The sequence below is a fragment of the Lissotriton vulgaris genome, chromosome 2_1 (assembly GCF_964263255.1).
Source record: "Lissotriton vulgaris chromosome 2_1, aLisVul1.2, whole genome shotgun sequence".
In the NCBI taxonomy this organism is placed as follows: domain Eukaryota; kingdom Metazoa; phylum Chordata; class Amphibia; order Caudata; family Salamandridae; genus Lissotriton; species Lissotriton vulgaris.
The window spans coordinates 152956825-152978862 of NC_141687.1; the positions used below are offsets into that span (position 1 = coordinate 152956825).

Consider the following 22038-nt stretch of genomic DNA (forward strand, 5'->3'; position numbering starts at 1 on the left):
ATATTTGTCTGTCACTAGCAGATTTTTCTGCACTTGAGTTGGCATACCCCTTCGGCACTTGCGGGGACAGCCTATAGGCTGTCCCCGCAAGTGTCCCCCTTCTATGGTTTCCACCGGTACTTCTGAAACCACCCTTCCTGCTCAGGGTTGGCACTTTAAGGCAGTAGCATCTTCACTTGCCTGGGAGCCTGTGGCCTGTTGAGGTGCATGGACAGCGTTGTCCACTTCATGTCGCCACTTCTGCACGTTGTACAATTTCCCATGCCTGCAGCGCCTACCACCTTACCTGTTGCCCTAACTATTGTTATAGATTAGTGGTGGTCTGGAACCTAACCTCTTGGACACATTATTTTCTCCATCCAAGATGTCCATTTGAGTCCATCTTTTGTCTTTTGTGAAACAAGCACTGGCATAGCCAATAAGTCTAACCTTTGAGACCTTATAAGTGTTTAGTTATCCAGCACAATATCCTTGGTGCAACAACATTAAGTGTTGCATGGCTAAAGATGTATAAGGTTCCAAAGGCAAGACCTATTGGCTATGCCAATGCTTGTTTAGGTTTTAGTTCAATGACATTGTGTAGCAACAGATTACGGCTAAGCGTCACATGGAGATACTGTATGTTCCGCATGTTTTTAAGAGAATATTAAGTACCTGCTGCTATGCAGAAAAAAAGCCTTCCCCTTCATAGCAAGGGCAAAAAGAGTCCCTCCACTGCCATTTGTAGCATCGGGGAAAAACAGGGGTCCCTTTCAATGGTTCCAAATGTATCAACTTGCCTGAAACCCCCATTTACCTTCTCTCCTGTCTGCCAACGGCACGTCTGCCGGGCCCTCTACGACTGGAAAAAAGCGCTACTGTTTTGCTTCGATACCTCCTCACCACCCACGACATTCTACTGTACCTATCCCCAGGACACCCTGAGACTACCTCGAATAAATACAGACCTTCGCATGTACCTCTGACCGCCCCCTCAAGGTCCTACCATTTACCACCCTTCCCAGACCTCAGGGGCAGTGGAATCTCGCCTGCACCACCAGGACAGTGCCATGTGAAAGAGACTCAAAGCAGGCATCTTGAAAGCAGCAGAAGAGAAGTTAAAGAAATTGCTCTGTGTGCACGCTCTTGTGTGTATATATTGTTTGTGAGTGTGTATATATTGGTGTCCGCTCGTTTGAGCTCACTGAAATGATTTCCATTACTCACCCCTAGTTAAATGCTAATCTTGACAAAATGGGGATATTTCTTGACAATTTGTGGCATGATGCCCACCATGGTAATAAGCCGGCCCTGGCACAATGATAGTAATTCACGGTAAACTGTGTGTTTCCATGACATGCCCCCCCTTGGTATCATGCAGGCCTTCAAGCAATATTTCTGGCCTACCTGAGAGCATCCAATTTAATGCTCTGGTAAAACACTGGCCCTTGCATAATGTTGGTGTTGTAATAAATAATCCAAAGTGTAGGCCGAGTGGTAGTTCCAAGGTAGTTCCTTTATTAGTTTCAGTTCAGTTGTAGAAGATGAAGGTAGGATGGTAAATAAGATAGAAGTAAAGATGTATAGGATGTACAGCCCCACCAGGAGCAGTCTCCCTCTGCTCAGCCTCTCATCCTCCAACTGACGCTCTCCACTAGTCCACACACCAACATTCCATGACATCATACATTAATCTACTGTCATGCAGGATGAACAGAGAGAGCATTGATGTGAAGAAAGAAGAGGGGAATTACCCACTACAACAGTTGGCATTTCGTCACAACTTGTGGGCATCTGTGGCATATTGCTCTCTCTGGTAAAATGCTATCCTTGCCATGGTGCTGGTAATTGTTGGCAAGTTATATGGGCACCCAGTCTGTATAGGATAATGGTGGTAATTCTAGGCTTATTGTGGGCACTCGTATTATGGTAGTCTCAGCGTCTGGCACTTGCAAGATGGTAGCAGTTGTCGCGGGCATCCATGGTGTAATGGTATCTCTGGCTGCTCCTGACAGAATGATGTTCATTCTTGATGGGGACAACAGATCCACCGTTGGCATACTGGTGGTCCTTTCAGTATGGCGGTAATTCTGGCATTCTGTGAGCATTGCATTGTGGTGCCCATCCCCAAAATAGTTTTGACACAGACACAATGGTAGCAATCCTGGCGCATCCTATTGTGGTTATCATGGACACAATGTTGCTTCTGGCAGTATGGTGGGAATTCTAGCAATACTGTGGGCATGCAGTGCACAGTGGTAGTATTGCTTTATATATTATGGCCATACTTGGCACAATGATGCTCAGAACTGCTATGGTGCTTGCCTAATCATTATGCTGCTTTTTCATGACATATTATGAGTGTGTGTGGAATGATGTGCCCACCCTGGCATTACGCTTGCCATAGTGGAATTTTAGTAACCTATGGCATATTGTGAGCAGCCGTGGTAATATGTGCTGAGGCACAAATGTAAATAATTTTGAATTAATTATAACTGAAGCAGGCTCAAAGAAGAGTGGCACCAGTGCAAGATAACATTTGTAAGGTGTACGCTAGTGTACATATCTCCAAAACCTAGGAACTGTCTTTGTCAGTGCCTGTAGTTTGAAAAGAGGGTCAGGAAATTTAAAACCTATTGCATTTGCAATAGATTATTTTTCAAGTTGATGCCTCAATTATTTCACAGAGCGGCCCCAAGTATTCCTGTAATCTCAATTCCCAAAATTTCAAAAATCAATTTCAAATACCCCGGTGATGACTGATCTTTTATCATGTTCATGCTCCACATTGAGGTATGTAGAAGATAATAGACAAAGTTGGCTCAGCCGCAGTAGGGGGGGGGGGGGGGGGGGGGGGGGGGAATGCGAGTGATTGGAACTGGGACTCCAAATACAGTTAGCCCTTGCGGCCGGAAGCCACCCACAGAGATTCCGCGCCAGGAGGCGCGTTTAACTGCGGTCATCCCCTGTGGATCGGGGGTCTCCCCCAAACTTTGCCAGCTTGTTTCTGCCACATACCTGCATCTTTGGGGGCATTGCTTGAAGCCCGCTTGTTGGCCCCTGAGCCCGACGCCCTACTCTCCTCCTGCCGCCGTAGCTCTTTCCCATCTGAGCTCAGCCGCAGTAGGGGGGGGGGGGTGGGGGGGGAACGCGGGTGATTGGAACTGGGACTCCAAATACCGGGAGCCCTTGCCGCCGGAAGCCGCCCACGGAGATTCCGCGCCAGGAGGCGCATGTAACTGCGGTCATCCCCCTGCGGAGCGGGGGTCTCACCGCGACTTTGCCAGCTTGTTTCCGCCTCATACCTGCATCGTTGGGGGCATTGCTTGAAGCCCGCTTGTTGGCCCCTGAGCCCGACGCACTACTCTGTTGCACACGGTCTCCTCCTGCCGCCGTAGCTCTTTCCCATCTGAGCTCGGTCGCAGTAGGTGGGGGGAGGGGTGGGGAATGCGGGTGATCGGAACTGGGACTCCAAATACCGGGAGCCCTTGCGGCCGGAAGCCGCCCACGGAGATTCCGCACCAGGAGGCGCATATAACTGCGGTCATCTCCCACGTCGCGGGATCGCGCACGGGCCGGGCTAAGCCCGGGACAAGGGCGGGACAGTCTGTGGCCGTCGAGGGCCCAGCGTGGCCAGGACGGGCACCCCCCTTGGTCCTGCTAATAGATAACTGAGACTTTGGAGTGTAATCGAACTATTGTGTGTACCAAGTTACATAAGGTGGTCTTTTTGTCATTGGGCTTCAAAATGAGTAACCAAAAATGTTTGTCTGGCACTTTAGATGGTTTCTTCTTCCGGGCGGAATCACTTATTGATCATGAGATTGCACGTGTGGAAAAAAGATTGTCACTGGACCCTACAGCGTTAGTTTCTCATGTAGTCTCTAGCCCCCCAGTCCCTTTAAAACCACCCCAACCTTTAGAAAAGCATACCCTACCCCTGATACCTACACCACAAAGGACTACTGTGGCTCAGATCCATATTACTGACAATACTCAATCAGGCCTAGAGGTATCCACTACACCGCTGAGGGTAACTAGGCAGAAGGGGGCACGAAAGGGGACCCAGGAAAAAACTAAAGCTAAACCTATGGTACTACGGAAAACGTCCCATAACAAAAAGGGTGGAGTTGGGGCTAACTCGAATCCAGTGACTAGGCCGTCTGACCCCATTGTTAGCAACAGTCCTATAAGTAGATCATTTGGCACGCAAACGGATATGGTATTCTCCACAAACATTACTAATGTCAATAATAGAGTAGAGGCATTAGAAACTCTAATTACAAGTATGTTTAAGTCATCATTACACCTCTTTGAGGGACAATTAAATGACCTCTTGGGTTCCAAAATGAAGGAACTAGACGATAAAATCAAAAGTATAAGCGAGGGGTTAAAGGTCCTGGAAGCAACATTCAAAATAGGGAAAGATATTATTGAGGAAAGCGTTAAAGTGCTGGTGGAAAAAAATTTAAGGGAAGCCGGTAATCATAACGAAGTGTCTACAAGTATGTATGTTCCGGCCCACCCCGTGACAGCTCTCAAGGCTGTAGTAGCCATTCCACGCGAGTGTATCCAGGTATTGAATGAGGTAGAAATAGACCCCAATGTGTTGGGTAGGATAAGGCGGGCCCAAGGTCCAGGGTGTTCGGCCACATTTAGTAAAAGGATATTGCCTATACAGACCCCAAAAGCCCTGTGACTCTAATATCAACCCCAATTGTGATAACCTTAGACTACCACCAGCAGCCTGCCCTTATGTGCTTGTTCTGGCAGGAGTGCCAGCATTAAAGAGAGATCAAATAGAAACTTGGCATACCCTTAGGAATAAGGCAGTGGACTGGTTGCAAAGGTTTAAAGGATTTAGCCCTCATAAAATGAATGAGATCATTATGGTACGTAGGGTAGGCTGGGTTGGTGAACAAGATAAAGATATTGATGGGGACTGTATAGTTATACATTTCAAACGACCCAACACAGTACACCACTTACTAAGAATTTGCGATGAACCCCTCTTGCCACATAATTTCTATCGACCAACTTTTAAGGGGATGGGTGAAAGGGTGGTTACACCTTTACCTATTCTCACCTCCAATACATTTGGGGAACTAAGCACTCTGGGGATGGTTGACTGACTAAGACCATCCATGTCCCGAACTCTCGACCCAGAAGTAATTTTGAACAGCAGTAGAAGTAAGGAATCGCTTGGACCCCAAAATAATATAGCAACTATAACAATGAATAAGGAGACATCTGGTATTAAGGAACAGGCGGCACTTACCCTGCCTACGATATTAGGAGCCAGAGATGATATTATTGGGGTAAATGCTGCTGTAGCGGACTTACCACATGATATAATCCTGGTTACACCTAGTGAGGGAGGGGTGGGTGGCTCTAGGTAAAATTTAAAACTGATCTCATGGAACATAGCAGGTCTAAGGAAAAATCTGTCTGATCCCGACTGGGGTAATTATATAGATTCCTGTGATATTTGTTTTCTACAGGAAACATGGGCCTTGGATATGCCATACAGAGTGGGTTATAAGACCTTTAATATCGCGGCTGTTCCCTCAATTAGAGGTAGGCCCTCAGGGGGACTTACCATTTGGGTTAAGTTATCTCTTGAGATTAATTTAATGGTGCTATCTATTGACTCAGCAGACATACTCGGCCTAAAAGTTATCACAAAAGATGGGAGGAGTATTCTCCTTTTTAAAGTCTATAATTGGCCCTGTAGTCTAGCAAAAGAGTCACAGATCCTGGCCAAACTCGAACATTTTATAAGTAGCCAAGAAGAACTACCAAGCATGCTAATATGTGGTGATCTGAAATGCAACTATGAGCCAATAACGGGCTTTGGAGATGTTTTTGCAGAAGAGGATAAGGCCAACAGCATCCCTCCCCTCTCAACAATCGGGGAAGTGCGGTGTACTACCCAAGCTGTTCAAATAGTAAGATTAGCAACGTTATATGGGTTGAGGGCCTGTAATGGACGTCTTGCTTCTGACTCCCCCAAGGCTGCAACATTTGTAAGAAATAGCTCCCAAAACTGCATAGACTATGTCCTAGCATCCTTTGATATCTGGCCTTATCTGATTGATCTTGAGATTACTCCCAGGTATGAAAGTGATCATCGTCCACTTCAATTGTCAATGGACCAATCTTTATTCCCCTGTAGTAGTCTTGTGACCGAGATCTGCGTCTCGGACAACACTCCTAACGATGCCCCATTGGCAAGCAATAATATACGAGCACTCAAATGGGCACAAATATTGGACCATGGAGAAGCGCTAGCGGGTATTTATTTACTTTTAGCTGACACATTCTCTGGGTATTTAACCCCTTCGATGCTTGTGACGGAACATTCCGTCATCAGTCACGGTTGAGCTATGCTGATGACGGAATGGTTCCGTCACAACCACACCCAGTTAAGGAATGTCCAGCACGGGAGGGAAATCGGGGCAGCATCCATGTGGTTAAGCCTAACGGAAAAGATAACGGTTTCATTGACCTTCATAATGGATTTTTCAAATCACTAATACCCTACGTTACTAAAATGCCTAAAAAAATGGTTCCATTAATAAAGGGTTAGTAGGCAGTCATCCATGGTATAACAAGGATTGTCGTGTAGGTAAGGCGTTACTCATAGAGGCCTTAAAAAGCAAAACTCCGGATATAAGGATGGCGAGAAAAGATTAAAAATTGACCCAGGCAAGAGCAAGATCTAACTGGGAGGAGGAATGCTGGGAGAATATGCTATTGGTAGCAAAGACAAAAGATAATGAGGGGTTCTGGCGATTGGTGGCAAATGGGAACCACGTAGGCAGGCCAGCCCAAGATGTGTTCTTAGATGAACAAACTTGGGTAGACCACTTCATTCATCTGTACGAAGTTCCTCCGCAACAGTACTCTAAGAAGCAGTTTTATCCATGGCACTCGTCTTGCACTAGCACTTTAGAGTTCACATTAGATGAAACTGAGCTAGCGATCAGTTTAGTAAAAAGTGGTAAGGCACCAGGTCTCGACAAAATCCCAGGTGATCTGTGCAAGCATGAAATCAATATCTGGGCACCTTACATTAATAGATTATTTAATATTTTAGCTAATGGTGAATCTTTTCCTGACAGTTGGAGGGGTGCGAAAATCATTTTAATTTTTAAAAAGGGCGATAGGAATGAGCCTTCAAACTATCGCCTAATTAGTTTAATGGATATTTTACAAAAGTTATACTCCAGGCATATTTTAACGCGTATGAATTCTTGGATGGACGAGAATGCCATACTTACAAAGTTCCAAGCTGGTTTCAGAAGTAGTGTAAGAACAATCGATCAAGTTTTCAGATTGTGTTGCCTGTGCTGGAAACATGTCCATCTAAGAATAGGTCATATATATGTGGCGTTTATTGACCTAAGGGCCGCTTTTGATTTAGTTTTGCGTGATCGTCTATGGGATTGTTTGTACTCTCTGGGGCTACCTGTTTCCCTTTTACACCAGATTATAAGGCTTCACGACAACAACTACGCAAGAGTGCGCTGGGGACGAAATGGAGAATTGACTAAACCGGTTCCTATAATGCGTGGAGTCCTTCAAGGGTGCGTGTTAGCTCATACGCTCTTTTCTCTGTTTGTAAACGACATTCCAGCCCACTTAGAGAAGTGCACCAACGATGCACCCAAGTTAAATGGTGAAAGGGTTCCTGCGCTCCTCTTTGCAGACGGCACTATCCTAATCTCCCAGACGCCCTAAGGTCTCCAAACCCTTTTAAACTCATTTCAATTATATTGTAATAAAAAAGGCCTAGAAATCAATGTAAAAAAAAACTAAATGTATGGCTTTAAATCGCACAAAACATTTACAGGGAACTTAATTTTAAACAATCAAAAACTAGACTTGCTATCTAATTTTACCTACTTGGGTGTCTCCCTGGATTCTAAGATCACGTGGAGAACCCAAGTAGAGAAGAGTAAAATGTTATTGACACAGAATTGTTCACTGATTATTAAAAAAAAAAACACGGGGCGAGTCTCAGCAAATCAATGTCACCAGCCTTGGAAGTGTTTAGGTTCAAAGCCCAGACTGCCACATTATATGGAGCAGAAATCTGGGGTCCAATAGCTGGGAATCTTTTTATGAAAGGTGAAAATGTGTTCTTCAGAAGTTTGCTAAAAATACCCAAACGGACCCCTCTTTTACCCTTAATGCTTGATTTATGTTTAAGGCGTACAGACCACTATGCAATTTTACGTCCACTTTCTTACTGGGTAAGACTATGATGCTCACCGGAACTCGGAGACTATAGGGATGGTCTCCTGGAAATAATGAGGTTGGATTCCAATAATGCCAATGTATGATTGAAGCATGTAAGAACATGGCTGTATAGAATTGGGCTGGCAGTTTGGGAAGACCCTTCCAGTTTGAGGCATATTTGTAAAAAAATGGTGAAAGTCAAATTTTGGGAGTACATTTTAGAAATGCTCCCAAATAACCATGCTGGGGGTTCTATTACTAGTAACTTCCTGGCCTTTAAAGATTATCCAAGCTATGAGAATTTCTTGGACGAGATTCAACTATCTTTGGCCAAAAGCCTCTACTTGAAGTTTAGGTACGGCATATTAAAAACCAATGTAACCTTAGCAAGGTGGTCTCAAACGGCTGGATCTACCTTAAGTGAAACATGTACGTGTTGTCAGTCTAGTGGAAAGGAAGATGATAATCACATCCTCATTTTCTGCACAGCTTATGTAATTGCCAGAAAGAGGTGGCTCAAGCCACTGTGTAAATACATAGGGCTGCGTTCATACAAAGAAGCTTGCAGAATAATTAAAACAGACACAAGACAAGTTATCGTCTTTTGTGTCAGCAGATTTTTTCTGGCTGTAAGCTATGTACGTATGAAACCGGGTTTGAAATTATAGTTGGTCAATCCTGTTTAAAAACTTTAACAGACTGTGTTTTTCTGTGATTCTTCTCAATACTGGTCGGTAATTGAATTTACTTGGAATCAACTATTGGAACTGTATGTACATATTTTTAAACCAGATATTTTTATCCTTGCCTTCTTAATTAAACTATGTGATTTTTTTGTATTTTCCAAACCCCTACCGACTGCTTGTAACTCCTTCCCACTAACCGCCATACCATAGTACCATGAATTGTTGTTTTAATGCGATATGTATTATGTATCTTTTATGGTAACATATTACCGAAATAAAGATTTATTGAATTTGAATATGTGATCATTAAAAAAAAAAAGTCATCAAAGACAGCTCTGTGTAATAGCGTTTGTAGTTTAAGTTGACTTAAGGTACATTGACTATATAAATTATCCCTGTGGAGCCATTTACTGATTCGTTATTAAGGTCTCGCCTTCACAGCGCGCAAGCGCTGCTTAGGGGAACCTTTTGCCATCGCCCAGGACTTTTGCCTAAACTCGTGCATGTTTTCCATTTCGTTTGTATTGCAACTTGTGCACATTTGGCGTTCCCCTTGCGGGATTGAGCAGCGGCGCCATCTGTTTTTAATTATCTTGATCGCGCTTTCAAAACAGATGGTGCCGCTGCTCGCTCCTGCAAGGGAAACTCCAAACGTGCACGAGTGGCAAAACAACCCAATGCAAAACATGCACGTGTGCGTGTCTGGTCACTGTTATCATGCAGAGACTGCTTGTTTCTAATATTCGGCCTCTTTCTGCTCTTTCATGTGCCCCCTTCGAGATCCTTTTCTCCTGCCAGCACCCTCCTACCCATTAGTCGTCCACCACCACCACGTCCACCACCGCATTCACCACCAACCACCACCACGACCACCACGCCCACCACCACCACGTCCACCACCACGTCCACCACCACGTCCACCACTACCACCACGTCAACCACTACCACCACGTACACCACCACCACGTCCACCACCACCACCACCACCACCACGTCCGCCACCACCCGTGACAGGGAAAGTGTCACTGGAGGGCAGGGGTAATAGGAGTGTCAACCCCAGCTGTATATGGGACATTTAAGGATGAATTGGGTGCGAGAAGACTGGAATAGGGGCTAGAAGTATTACACTAGACCCAAGATACATTTTGAAGAGGTGCAATGTCACAGGAGCTCCTGTAAAAGCACTCGCAGCATCTCTACCTCACAGTGGCATACCTGCCTGAGCCACTCACTCAAAACAAGCATTGTCATAGCCAATAGGTCTTGCCTTTGGGACCTCATAAGTGTTTAGCCATGCAACACTTGATGTTGTTGCACTAAGGATATTGTGCTGGATAACTAAAAACGTATAAGGTCCCAAAGGCGAGACCTATTGGCTATGCCAATGCTTGTTTTGTATTTGATGTTGCTAATGTTTTCCTATTGAGTGTCTTGGAGTAGGGAAGAGATTCATAAAGCATCGAATAACGAACAGACTAGGAGTTCAGTTACCCTTTACAGGGTGTATTGTTTCCAAGTCATTGGACGGCCGCAGCGGTCTGTCTAGAAGGCAGGTAGTATGATCCTGTTTGGAATTGATCTGCCTTGGCATCTAATATTGTCTGCTTCATTTGTAGAGTTTAAAGCTGGTGGGAGAATTCAAGGTCAAAGTTGACCAGGAGAAAGTGATGAAGTGTTTGGATTTATTGGCCTTCCTGATCAAAATGGTGAAATCACAGGTATGTCATGACTTTCTGGACACGTTGTTTCTGCGCTCCTTGTGTAATTTCTTGCCTTTTTTATGTGTTTTTCTCAGTGCCAACCAAGTCTTCCTATGCAGGTTTACGACACTTAGTATATGAATTGTCTGTTGTTGTTTTAGACCTATTGTGTTTTCATTGATTTGACAAACAAAGTGGGCCACCTAGACCTTGGTGGGTAGCTCTGGTAGATCCCAGAACATGTAATGATTTGTGCCACACAAGGAGGATCTCTACGCCTTCAGTGGAGTCTCAAGTATGGTTACTCCATTAAAGGGACTGAACTGTGGTGCACAGACCCATTGTTGTTGCTCTTGCTGGGCAAACTTTGTTTTGTTTTCAAAACAGTAGTTTCTTGAAGACAAAAAAATAATGTCTGTGATACACAAGGAGTTTTGTAGTCTTCTCTGTCTCCGCAGTCTCAGACAGGGAAAAGTAGTCATGGGCACTCTGCCCTATATTGGGCAGGGCGACCATCACTGTGACTTGATGACACATTGGCAGATGGGGCATCCGTTCAAATGTTCCCACTGGCGCACCAGCCACAAATCCACTGGTGCAGACACGGTGGCTCCCCACTGCTAAATCGGGCGGAGAATTGTTAATCTCCGATTGTTATCTTAGCATCAAAATTCTAAATGGGATCGTAAGATTTAGAAAACCTGAAATGTATGTATGGCATCATGGTTTTCTTAGAAAATGTACCATCTTGTCAAGTGTGAAATCAATCAAAAAGAGGCCAAACTTGGTTAGCCTGACTCTCTGAACATACATTAAAAAAACTTTGACAAAGTCAATAAATCTCACCTTATTAACCAATAGGCTTTGTCAATAGTTTTTGCCACTGCTCTGTAGCATTAGTAAAAACTAAAATTTTATTTATCAACGCTTCATAGCATTGAAAAAATAAGCAAAAAAGGGTGCGTCTTTCCCTAACTGTGCACGTGTGTGATGATGTGTGCCCATGGCTATGGTTGATGCAAGCACATTATTTACAGATCCAAGATGGTAGACTCCATTTAGATTGGTAAATAAAAACATGTAGCTCAAGTTACGTGAAAGCACATTTTGTACGTAGTAGTTGCTCAGCAGTAATGACAGCTGGCAGGCCTTCTAATGGAGGAATGGAGGCACGGTGGGTAGTGGAAGCAACGCATCAATGGAGGCATTTGAGGCTACACTGGAGGAGACTAAAAAAAATTAAAAGGCCAATGCGGGGTGGGGAAAGCACTGGAGTAGCAGGTGATGAGTAATCAACATGGAGTGTGCACGGGTAGATGGATGTTTGGTTGAGGCAAGCAGCAAATGAGGAAGAGGGCTTGAAAACGCATGTACTGTTGTGGAGGGCTGAAGGGAAAATAAAAAAATGAGTTCCCTAAATGTGAGTAGTAGCAGGATACACGTCAACCAATGAAAAGGATAGTAAAGGGGCTAAGGTCCAGGGGAGGGACATAAACAAGAAGAGGCAGGCAAGCCATCGAGTGAGAAGTGAGCAAGTAAGAGTGACCAAGCCAACAATGGTAAGCAAGGGGAGGGCTCTAGGCGCACTGTAAGATTTTTGTACAGCTGTCTTGTACGGGAGATCTAAAAATAGAACCCTTGTTGATTTGTTTGACTGAGGGCACCCTAACTTTTTTAAACACATGGGTACTCGAGTCTCTGCGGACCTGAAACAGGTGTGATTCTCCTTGCAGAGGTACTCTGGAACTTTTGAAATATTGTGCTGCATGGAAGTTTGAGATTTTGACTTCTTTACTCCTCTTAAAAGGTTAAAGAACAGTGTAACCTATATGTCAATTATTACAATTATGAAAACCTATGAAGGTAACATTAAGAGACGTACCTTTATGTCAACTATGGATTCCATTGGAAAAAAAGCCAATCCTACTTTTGGAAAGAGTGGGCCGTTTTAAAAATAGGAAGCAAATTAATTTCTTGGAATGTACCCACCCCACTTTTGTAGAGATGGTGTGGTAACTAGGCAGTTCATTTTGATTGTGATCCTGTTGTCGGACATCTTAGTTTCTCAAATGCAGTCTTTTTTTGATATCCTAATTTTGAGTTGTCAGCATTTTACAACAAACTCGCCAACAAGAATTTACTACTCAGACCAACTAGCAGCAGTTTGGCAGGCATAACATTGAGTGAAAGGGAAAATCTTCCAGCTATTGGGATTCATCCAAAACCATGCAGCTTGTGTTAAGGCACCCGTCTGTGAAGATCCCGCAGGCCAGACAACCGTAATGGCGTCCTCGTTGTGGCTGATCCGGCTTCCTCTACCTCCCCATGGAGAACAAAGATTAATCTGTCTGTATGGTTTTCTTATAATTCTTGGTGCAGTATACTCGAATGCTAGCTGTGGACCCAAGGTTTCATCACATTTGGGGACCCAAATTTCGCAACACATCCCAAAAAGCAGGATATTTGGTCTCATTATTTTTTCCTTGCTTTGAGCCAGGTGTGGAATACAAAGTAAAATCACTTTGCCCACCACATTTATTTTTTAAAGAATGGCCAATATTGTGTGTGTGTGTAATTTCTTATCTATGCTGTTTTTGGAGTGTTCATCTTCCCTCTCTTACCATCACTCAAAAAACTAATGCTAGGACATGAAGTGATGATGTATGCTTGGATGCTTCAACTTCCACGGTTGTACAGAGAAGGCAGGGCTTGCGCCTGCTTATCTATTACCTACTGAGAAGGGTAACAGTAATCCTAAACCAATATTTCCTGGCCCTAAGAGAGGATTAGACTTTAGTTGTGCCGTCCACTTCATGCTTCATCTAACACGTCAGAGTTGACAAAACTCTTGAATAGATTGTGCTTAATAATGACTGCTCTTTAGTCATAAAGAGATGTTGTGTTAAAGGTGTTATTGAACGAGTTTACTAAACATATTATCCTTAAAATAATATGGCTTTTTTTATTTAAAAAATTGCGCCTTCTGGCGAGAAGCCTAAGAGGAAGTTTGGAAGATTACACCTTGTGTTTTCCCGGCACCACTCAATCATCCGTCCCCATCGTCTTATCTCTCATGTCCCAGTTCTTCCATTCTACACTCTGCACTTATGGTGTGGGGACGTGCAGGGACAACTCTGTGTATTCACTCTTTCCATCTCTGCAGCCATCTTTGGATCCTTATTGAACACGCACTGTCCTTCCTCATAGTACGTGGTTGCTCATACACATGGAAGCCGCTTAGAGATTGGTCCCAAAATACAGTAGATCACAATAGTGCCGTTTCTCCAGTAGCCGTTGGTGTCGGGGAAATGTGGTGGTGCAACGTGGGAGTGGGGACTTTAAAAAAACAAACCATAGGAAAAAAACGCTTACCTGCTGGTGTACTGCTCTGCACTCTTTTGCTCCTCTGGGCGCAGACTGAAGCTCCCAGACTCCTCTATGGCCAATCGAGTTGCTGCTCTCATACCCATGAGTGCAGTGTCGGAATTGGGTGGAGTGGGCTAGTTTTAAGCTCCATCGGGAGCTAGGACCCTGTGCCTGCTGGTGTCTCCACCCAGCAATACATCTGCGTTGGACAGATGTTGGTGCGCATGACGGTTAAGACGGCCGGCCAACCCGTCATATACATGACAGCAGTACCCACCACTCGTTCTCCCCTTCTGCAGTGCTGGGCCCTGCCTCCCCCTCCAGTACCCCCTCCCCCGCAAGCCTCTGCTACACAACGAAAAGTAAAATTATCATTTTATTTTTGGTTTGCCTCTGTGGGCTGGGAAGCGACGCTCCTCTGCTGTAGAGGAGTCGCCGCTGCGTTTTTCTAGACTCCATATTCCTGAAACTACCTGTAGATATCTCGGAGTTACACATTTTTACGTACATTTTCAGATTTTTATATAACTTGCTTTTTTTTTTCCTTCAAGGCCTGACTTTACTAATTCAACATTACTTCATTCCCCCAATAACATCTGGGCGCTCCACTCTTGGTTCATATAAGCCAAGAAATGATAAGCATGTCTGAAAAAAATCTAAACAGATAGTTAATGAAGGGAACTAGGGAAAACCTCATTTAAACAAGGGCCTTGAGGGAGAAGCAAAGAACTTAACATTTAGAAGTAGAGAGAGAACAATGTATCTCTGTTTATGCTGATTTACTAAATGCAAGCCGGAAATCGCAAATAATCGAGCACCACAGTGAGTTAAATCATGTGTCCAATATACAGAAAGAACCCATAGTAATCATTTAGGGGTAGCCAAAGTGCATCTTGGGTACGCTCAGTCTAGTCTTTGCTACCCCTGCCCTCAAAGGTTCACAAAAGTAAATGTGACTGAAGGAGCAGTTCAAAGAGTGAGCGATATGAATCATTGTCCATGGAAAGAGTGTTATGATTGAATAAAGTGCTTTGAAAGAATGGATTAAACTGCCAAAATTCAAACATTTTTAACGCTTGACATGCAGACGCGTATTAGTGTTGTGTGGAATGAGCCTGAAGATGCCCTCCTGGCACTTTGGTTGAAGGGCTTTCTTTCTCATGTTCATGGTTAGAGTCCCTTGCAAATGAGGACATCCCCCCTGGATGTCACCTCAACAAAATGCTGGGGATAGAGGAAGTGACATCACGTCTCCATTGAAGGTCTGAGAGTGGAATTATAGAAAGTAAACTCGGCTTTGAGAGGTCTTTAGTTTGTTCCTGGCTCTTCCTTCAGACACTGTTGGCCAGGCACCAAAAATACTAGTCCGGGGTAGCTGCTGATACCCCCTGGTAACCCTAATCGATGCCCATGAAATCCTTTCTGCCCCACCCGGGATCCATTATGGAACATGACTGAGGGCTACAGCTGCCGAGGGGAGTGCAGAGTGTACTGTAGACCATCCGAGGGTGCGGATTGCGCATTTACACGGCGCTGTAAGTGATTGGGTGAGGTGGGAAGGGTCCCATGGGTATTTTGACCAGATGAGCACAGAGGCAGAGTGACTGCCCTCCCAATCAAAATGCGGTTGGACTTCACAGGTGAGGAGAGGGTCCAGCCTCCGCAGTGCGCCCGCAGTTCCTCAGAGCGTGGTGTGCCGGCACAGCAGAAGTGCTGCACGAGGTACCCCGGTTTGTTCTGCATATGGAGGAAGAAGGGTTTGCACCTGTACGCACCGCTCATAAGCTGTATGTCCTGGGTGCTCTTTGAGTAGCCAGGCCCCAGGAGCGTATTATAATTTTAGGTTCACAAAAGACACGTGCGGTCAGTTTACATGAGGTGGGTTTTTAAAAACTCCGCCTCAACAATAAAGAAGTATGATTAGCCACCTGCAGAGTCCCCGTTCACTGAGCACCTTGCGTTCGCCTTTTAGTTCTCAATCTAAAGCACATTTATATCGGAACTGTATCCTGTTTGCATGTTTTTATAGCCACTCTGCATAAAGCTGATGAAAGCAGTTCTGCCCAAGCCTCAGAGAGCATCCCCTGGAGGCTGGGTCTTATACTTGCCCCCACTTACTCGCTCTTCTTTGCACCTCAGGAACTGAACGTTACCTTGGGAGAGCTGCACCCCGTGCTGCAGGCGCTGAGCCAGCACGGAGGATTTGAGAAGTCCGTCCGCCTCGACGACACGTACTGGCACGTGATGAAACTGCTAGGGTTCACGTAAGTTACTTGCTGACTAGTTGATATATGCTAGACTTATTGCCTTTGTCATCATAGATCAGATGTTTGGATGTTACATAGCTTTTCTCTGTGAACCAATTTGGCTAATTACCTTTATCACAGAATATCGCAGTGCAAAACGTCTACACCTAGGTTCTGCCACAAGGTGCATCAAACACCAAAGCGCTTACATACAGATCTTAATACAGTGTAATAGCAAGCCACCTTTAAAGGCCTATTGTATAGCTTTTAATAATAAACAGATCAGGCCTCCGGCATCTCACATATATTTTCCTAATGAACCAATCAGGCCTCGTGCTTTAATCACTGGCCTATTGCCTTTATCACTGTCACCAAAAAAAACTCCAGCCTACTGCATCGAGCATAAGCTTTTCTACAAGAAATCCATCAGGCTTACAGTTATTAGATTATAAAATGCACAAAATTTGGCAAAACTGACTATTTAGTCCTAAGGGAGCCTAAGAAGGATTTTGAGAGTGCAGATTTTCTACCCCAGGATTTGCCAGGAGGGGTAGCCAACACCGAAACCCTTACCTACTGCAGTAGTCTGTGAGATTCCATTAAAATACCTGCCTACACGCTTTATAAAGTGTAGTCAAAAGCTATTCAAGAAGACCTATCGCCTTTCACATATGGTTTTTTATAATAAATAGGTCAGGCCTTCTGCGTTTTTTCATATTTCATAATAAAAAATCAGCCATCATCCTTGTCTTTTCATACAATTATAATTTGGAAACAAATTAATTGGCCTAAACAAAATTCAACTTTAACTAGGATTATCAGAGCATTAATCTTCTACCCACGTCGTTTGTCAAGTGGGTTAACTAGCACCCAAACCCTTGCCTAGGTGGACGTGGAACAAATGTACCCTAAGATCCCTTAACTTGGGGGCCAAGGTGCAAGAGCAGAAAGTGGGTGGAGCCAGAGGAGACCCGCCATGAAAAACAGCCGGACAGTCAACCTATACTTTTAGTGTAAGTGTAAATCTGTTGTGGCTTAGTTAGTTGGTCACAACATAGGATAGAGTTTACAATATCTTATAACCTGTACTACTGCAGCGATCACTTGTGGCCATCAATTTTCAAGGGAGAATAATAACGGTGAGATACCTCACCCTGGTGGTGAATGCACTTACTGGAGGGAGCTGTGTTTTGTGTATAGATAGTTTTGACTTAAAGTAGCATATAGGACTAATATGCATTCTGCAAAGCACAATATGTTGTGTACATATCACAGATTTATATTTTATGTAGATAGCCTAATGAGTTTCTGCTTTTGTCGCAGAGATATTTTTGTTAGTACAGACAACCTCAAACCGTGTGTTACGTTTTAAATCCTGATTTGGGATCTCTCCAGATCAAATGCTCTCTAACATATAATACCTTTCAAAATGGATGATATGTGACTCCTGTACCTTGTAGCCCTCGTTGTCTTATTAACTCTTGTTTGGTTTACTTTGATTGTAGGAGACCCAAGAAAGAGAAGAAAAAGCCACCACCCACTGATACCCCATCTGGTGAAGGTGCACCAAAGAAAAAGAAGGGGAATCTGCCCGAGTCCAAGAAACGGAAGAACCGGAAGAAGGTGGTTACAGAGGGACAGAATGGGGTGGTCACCAAACAGCCGAGCAAGGAAGGTGAACCGCAGGGGTCGAAGAAGAAAAAGAAGAACCGGAAAAGGAAAGCGAGTCAAAGCGTACAGGAGACTGTAGCAGACCAAAGCTCATCTTCAAAGAAAGAAAAACAGCAGTCTGAGAGGAACAACCATGCAGAAACGACAAAATCAAGCACATTAAAGAAGAAAAAGAAAGCAAAAACGGTTCAAGTGGCCAAATGAATATGGACACCCTGTACTTACTTGAACTTCCTATGCAACATTTTACCATGGTTTGTACAGCACCCTGTATGAAATGTGTACTTTTCTTACTGTGGAGTCCTTTACCATTTTCCGACAGTTTTAATAAACCCAAGAGGGTGTCCCCCATTAATCCAGTGGAACTCCTCAGCGTTGATGTGAGAAGGAAGGACGTGGTTACACCCAGCCGCACAGCTGGAGTCCAGCCAGTGAGCACTAAAGGCCTGGCTCTGTTTTTGCACATGGTAAAGGCCTCTGCCAAATATTGGACGTACACTAAAAAAAAATCCAAAACTTCACTTCTGCTTTGAAAACGAAATGCCCTTGTCAAATATTTGACAGCTCAAGGGCGACAGCAACATTAAGGAAAATTGGCATAACTGTTGACTTTTTCCTTTCCTATCAAGGATTGTTGTTTCAGCCAAGCCTCTACTTACTTGCAAATTTGTGATCATGTGAAACAGACAAATATAGTGTTCCTAAGTGTGTAATTACTTCCGGTTTCTAACAAGTATATATTTTCTTTGCCAAATTTTCTTTTTAGTAATGAAAATGAGTTAATTTTGTGGGTTTATATTTAGAAGTTCCTTGTACCAGAAAATGAACGTCAAGTTAATGTATCCTCGGTAAAAGACTGCTACCCTTTTAATCAGATCCACGAAATTCGGTGTATTTTTTTCCATGTGCGTAGAGAATGACAGCAACTGACGTCGGTCTAGAGTCCGATTGCATCATGCGGGCACCCAAGTGCTGAGAGGCGGGCACCCAAGTGCTGAGAGGCGGAGACCCAAATGCTGAGAGGCGGAGACCACGGCAGACATGCCAAAGAGGAAGTCTACAAGTGCGTCGGTTTAGACATACAACGTGCTTGGATTTAATAATTTTTGGGAAATTCCCCTGGATTATCCCTGAAATTCTACATTATTCATAGTTTATTCTGAATACTTCTCTAGCAGACGGTTTGTAGGAAAATGTACAGTTGAATACTTTTATCCCATTTTGTCACCATCTGCCGACCGTTTTTCCATGTGGAGGAAGCCCTTCGTTCTCTACCTGGAAATATGAGGGTGTTCAGGCAGTTCCTCACCTTAAATGCAAACTTAATTCAACCTTTTTGGGAGTAATGTTATACTGTGTAAGACTAACCTTTCTGAAATATTCTCAAAAGTGCCCCAGAAAACTGCTTTTGTAATAGCCCTCCTTATGATACTATGTTGCTGGTGAAGGGCAGACCTATGAGGTTAAGGGGGTTGCATCCTATTTATAAAAACATTTATTCCGATTTTAAGGAACTTCGTTAACCCCTGCTGCCATGAAGTATGGTGGATTACTTTCCCTACTCCAGTAATATAGCCTTTTTTTAGGTATTCAAAATTTGAGGGGGGGTGGCACTGGCGTTGCCCGTTAAAGATCCACTTTTATTCCCCAAACCTTATTACAGTAATTCAAAGTCCATAGTATCTTTCTTTATTTAATCATACTTTCTTTCAATTTGTATTACATCTTTAAAGGGGTTTTATACCTGTTATACCTACTGGTAAAATGAAATATAATGTTTTTTTTTTTTTAAAGTAAACTTATTTCAAGCCGTCAGGTGACATGCATTCTTTTTGTCTTTTTCTTTTTGTGGCATATACTTCCAATAAAAAATGAATCAAAATTGTGCTTGTTTCCCCAAGGAAGGCCAGCCTATTGTCTTTACCAGTGCTTGTTAGCTTGTGAGACTGGTAAAGACTGCATTTATTTATGTCTGAAGTAACTCTTAAAGTGGAGCTGATTTTCATTCTGCGAGGCAATGGATTTAGAGTGGCTTTACTGAAGAGCTAATGTGACCAGTTTCTTCATACTTTTCCCCTGTCGTCCCTGCAACTTGTTTGCCACTGGCAGCATAAATAGGGCTGGGCAATGATTCCGGTAACTCTCTGGCCTCCTGAAGGATTACCTTTTGAAGGCTGCCAGCAGTCCTCCAGCTGTAGGCTTCTTGTATCTAAAAAGGTGGGCATCTTGTTTATGGCAAAGGACCTCGCTCTCTAAGCCGGTCATTGATTGTTGATAGGACCCTCCTGCTTCCTCATGAATGCAAAGAGCATCTCTCTGCTGTGAGTGCAGAAAGGAATTGCACGTCAGCTCCGACTTGTCTGCTGTGGGCATGTGCTTATGCACTAGAGGATGTGAAGCTTGCCCTAGCTTCCTAATGGTTGTGTCTGTCTGTGATGGACGGGTAGATAGGACTTGTTCATGAAGTTGTGGTTCTAGGGGATTTAGCAAACCCAAGGAGATGATGGATGGAGCGCTGATACTTTTCAGACACTCACCCCGGTCACAGATATGGGTTGAATCCATCATCATTCTTTAGCTCACTTCGCCACCTCAGTTCCGACCCAGCTATATGCAAATCACTCTTGACCCTGTGCCTCATGGGAACAGTCCAACCCGCACTGCCAAGCCAGGTCTTCCCATAGGTAGACGTGAAAGAAAACAAAAAAAAGATCTTGGGGTGGGGTAAAGAAAGCTGGATCACTCAGGTAATCGAGTAAGGATGAAATAGTGCTAGCTGTTGGTGTGGTGGGTTATGTGACGGTGAAAAAGGAAAACGAGGTGAGTGCAGCATGAGCAATGCTGGCTGCTTCCCCATAGCACAGCGTGGCCATGTGAAGTACCCCACCTCGTCTGGTCACATTTCTTAGGCAAAATAATACATCAGGAAATGTCCTTCGATTAGTTTGTTAGTTTAGAAAGTAATGCTACGGAGATTAAAGTGAAATGCGAATAAAATGTTGGTTATATATATGTATTTTGTTTACTTTAGATCACGTAACTGTACCTTGTCTGATCCCATTTTATGCCTTCATAAAAGATCAGAAAATCTTGCTGTTCCTGCCTTGAGGCAAGCACCTCTTAAATATTATTCAGGATTCCATTTTTTCCTGACCGCCTTTAGCCATTGTGTAGCCTCTAACACTGCTAAAATGTCTGGACTCTTTTCATATGCTGTATCTAACTGACAGAGAATGTAACGTGGGAGGTCCCAATGCAGCCTCGCCAGCATGCAATATTTCACGCACCCATTCAACTCAGACAGAGTGAACATGTCAAGTTACAATTTGTTTGCAGGTACGTTCGACCAGAAAAGCTTGTTTTGTCAGTGTTCCCTTTTTTTTGTAAATTCATTATCCTCTGTGACAGTCATGACTAACCATGCCAATTAAGGATGGCGGATGCTTTGATGCCATGTGGGTGTTCTCCCCAGGCATTTCTAAAACCTCTGATCCTGGGTGATTGATCTCAGTGAAGTTTATCAGTGTGCCGGCTTCCTGTAATTTTCTCTTAGGCTCATTCAGTCTGATTCTTTTCTTCTTGCTCTAATCATCCTCTGCCTCAAAAAATAACTCTGTATATATATATATAGTTGACCCAATTAACAACTCATCTCAAAATAAATGACACGATGGTTGTGTTTTTAAGCAGTTAGTATATATAAATGTGTGTGTTTATTTAATATATATTACATATATATGTATATATTATATTTGCTGAAAAAAATTCTAGTCGGTGACAAACAAACCTTTTATTTTTTATTTTTAAACCCAAGAAATTCACACAAAAAACCAAAGGTTAAAGTAATGTTTGTCAGTGACAGCATTAACGTGTTGAATGAAAGAAACCACAGTAATTCACCAGTTGTAGTTATTGAAGCTAACTATAAATTGCACCCCAGCCAGGCACGGCTTATGACCTCACATGTGACTTCAATCTTGAAATGTATGATATCACGGATGACCTCATCCAAGCTTATTTTGTACATATTGCTCTTTAAACGTGTTTGCCGCTGCATTGGTGTTGGCCCTACAACTAACCCCCGACATCCAGCCAACCCCGTAAAGGCAGACAGTCCAGCCTGCGCAGGGGCCTTCGGACGTGCAC

At 43.7% G+C, this 22038-nt stretch overlaps 1 protein-coding gene across 1 annotated transcript in view; it reads left to right on the plus strand.

Moving 5' to 3' along the window:
• MYBBP1A (MYB binding protein 1a) overlaps nucleotides 1-20889 on the plus strand; it is a 517888-nt gene extending 496999 nt beyond the window's left edge. The window contains exons 25-27 of the mRNA XM_086954610.1: nucleotides 10526-10627; nucleotides 16115-16239; nucleotides 17727-20889. Coding sequence (XP_086810736.1) covers nucleotides 10526-10627; nucleotides 16115-16239; nucleotides 17727-18096 — 597 coding nt within the window. The 3' untranslated portion in view covers nucleotides 18097-20889. The remainder of the gene's footprint in view (nucleotides 1-10525; nucleotides 10628-16114; nucleotides 16240-17726) is intronic.
• The last annotated feature ends 1149 nt before the right edge of the window (nucleotides 20890-22038 follow it).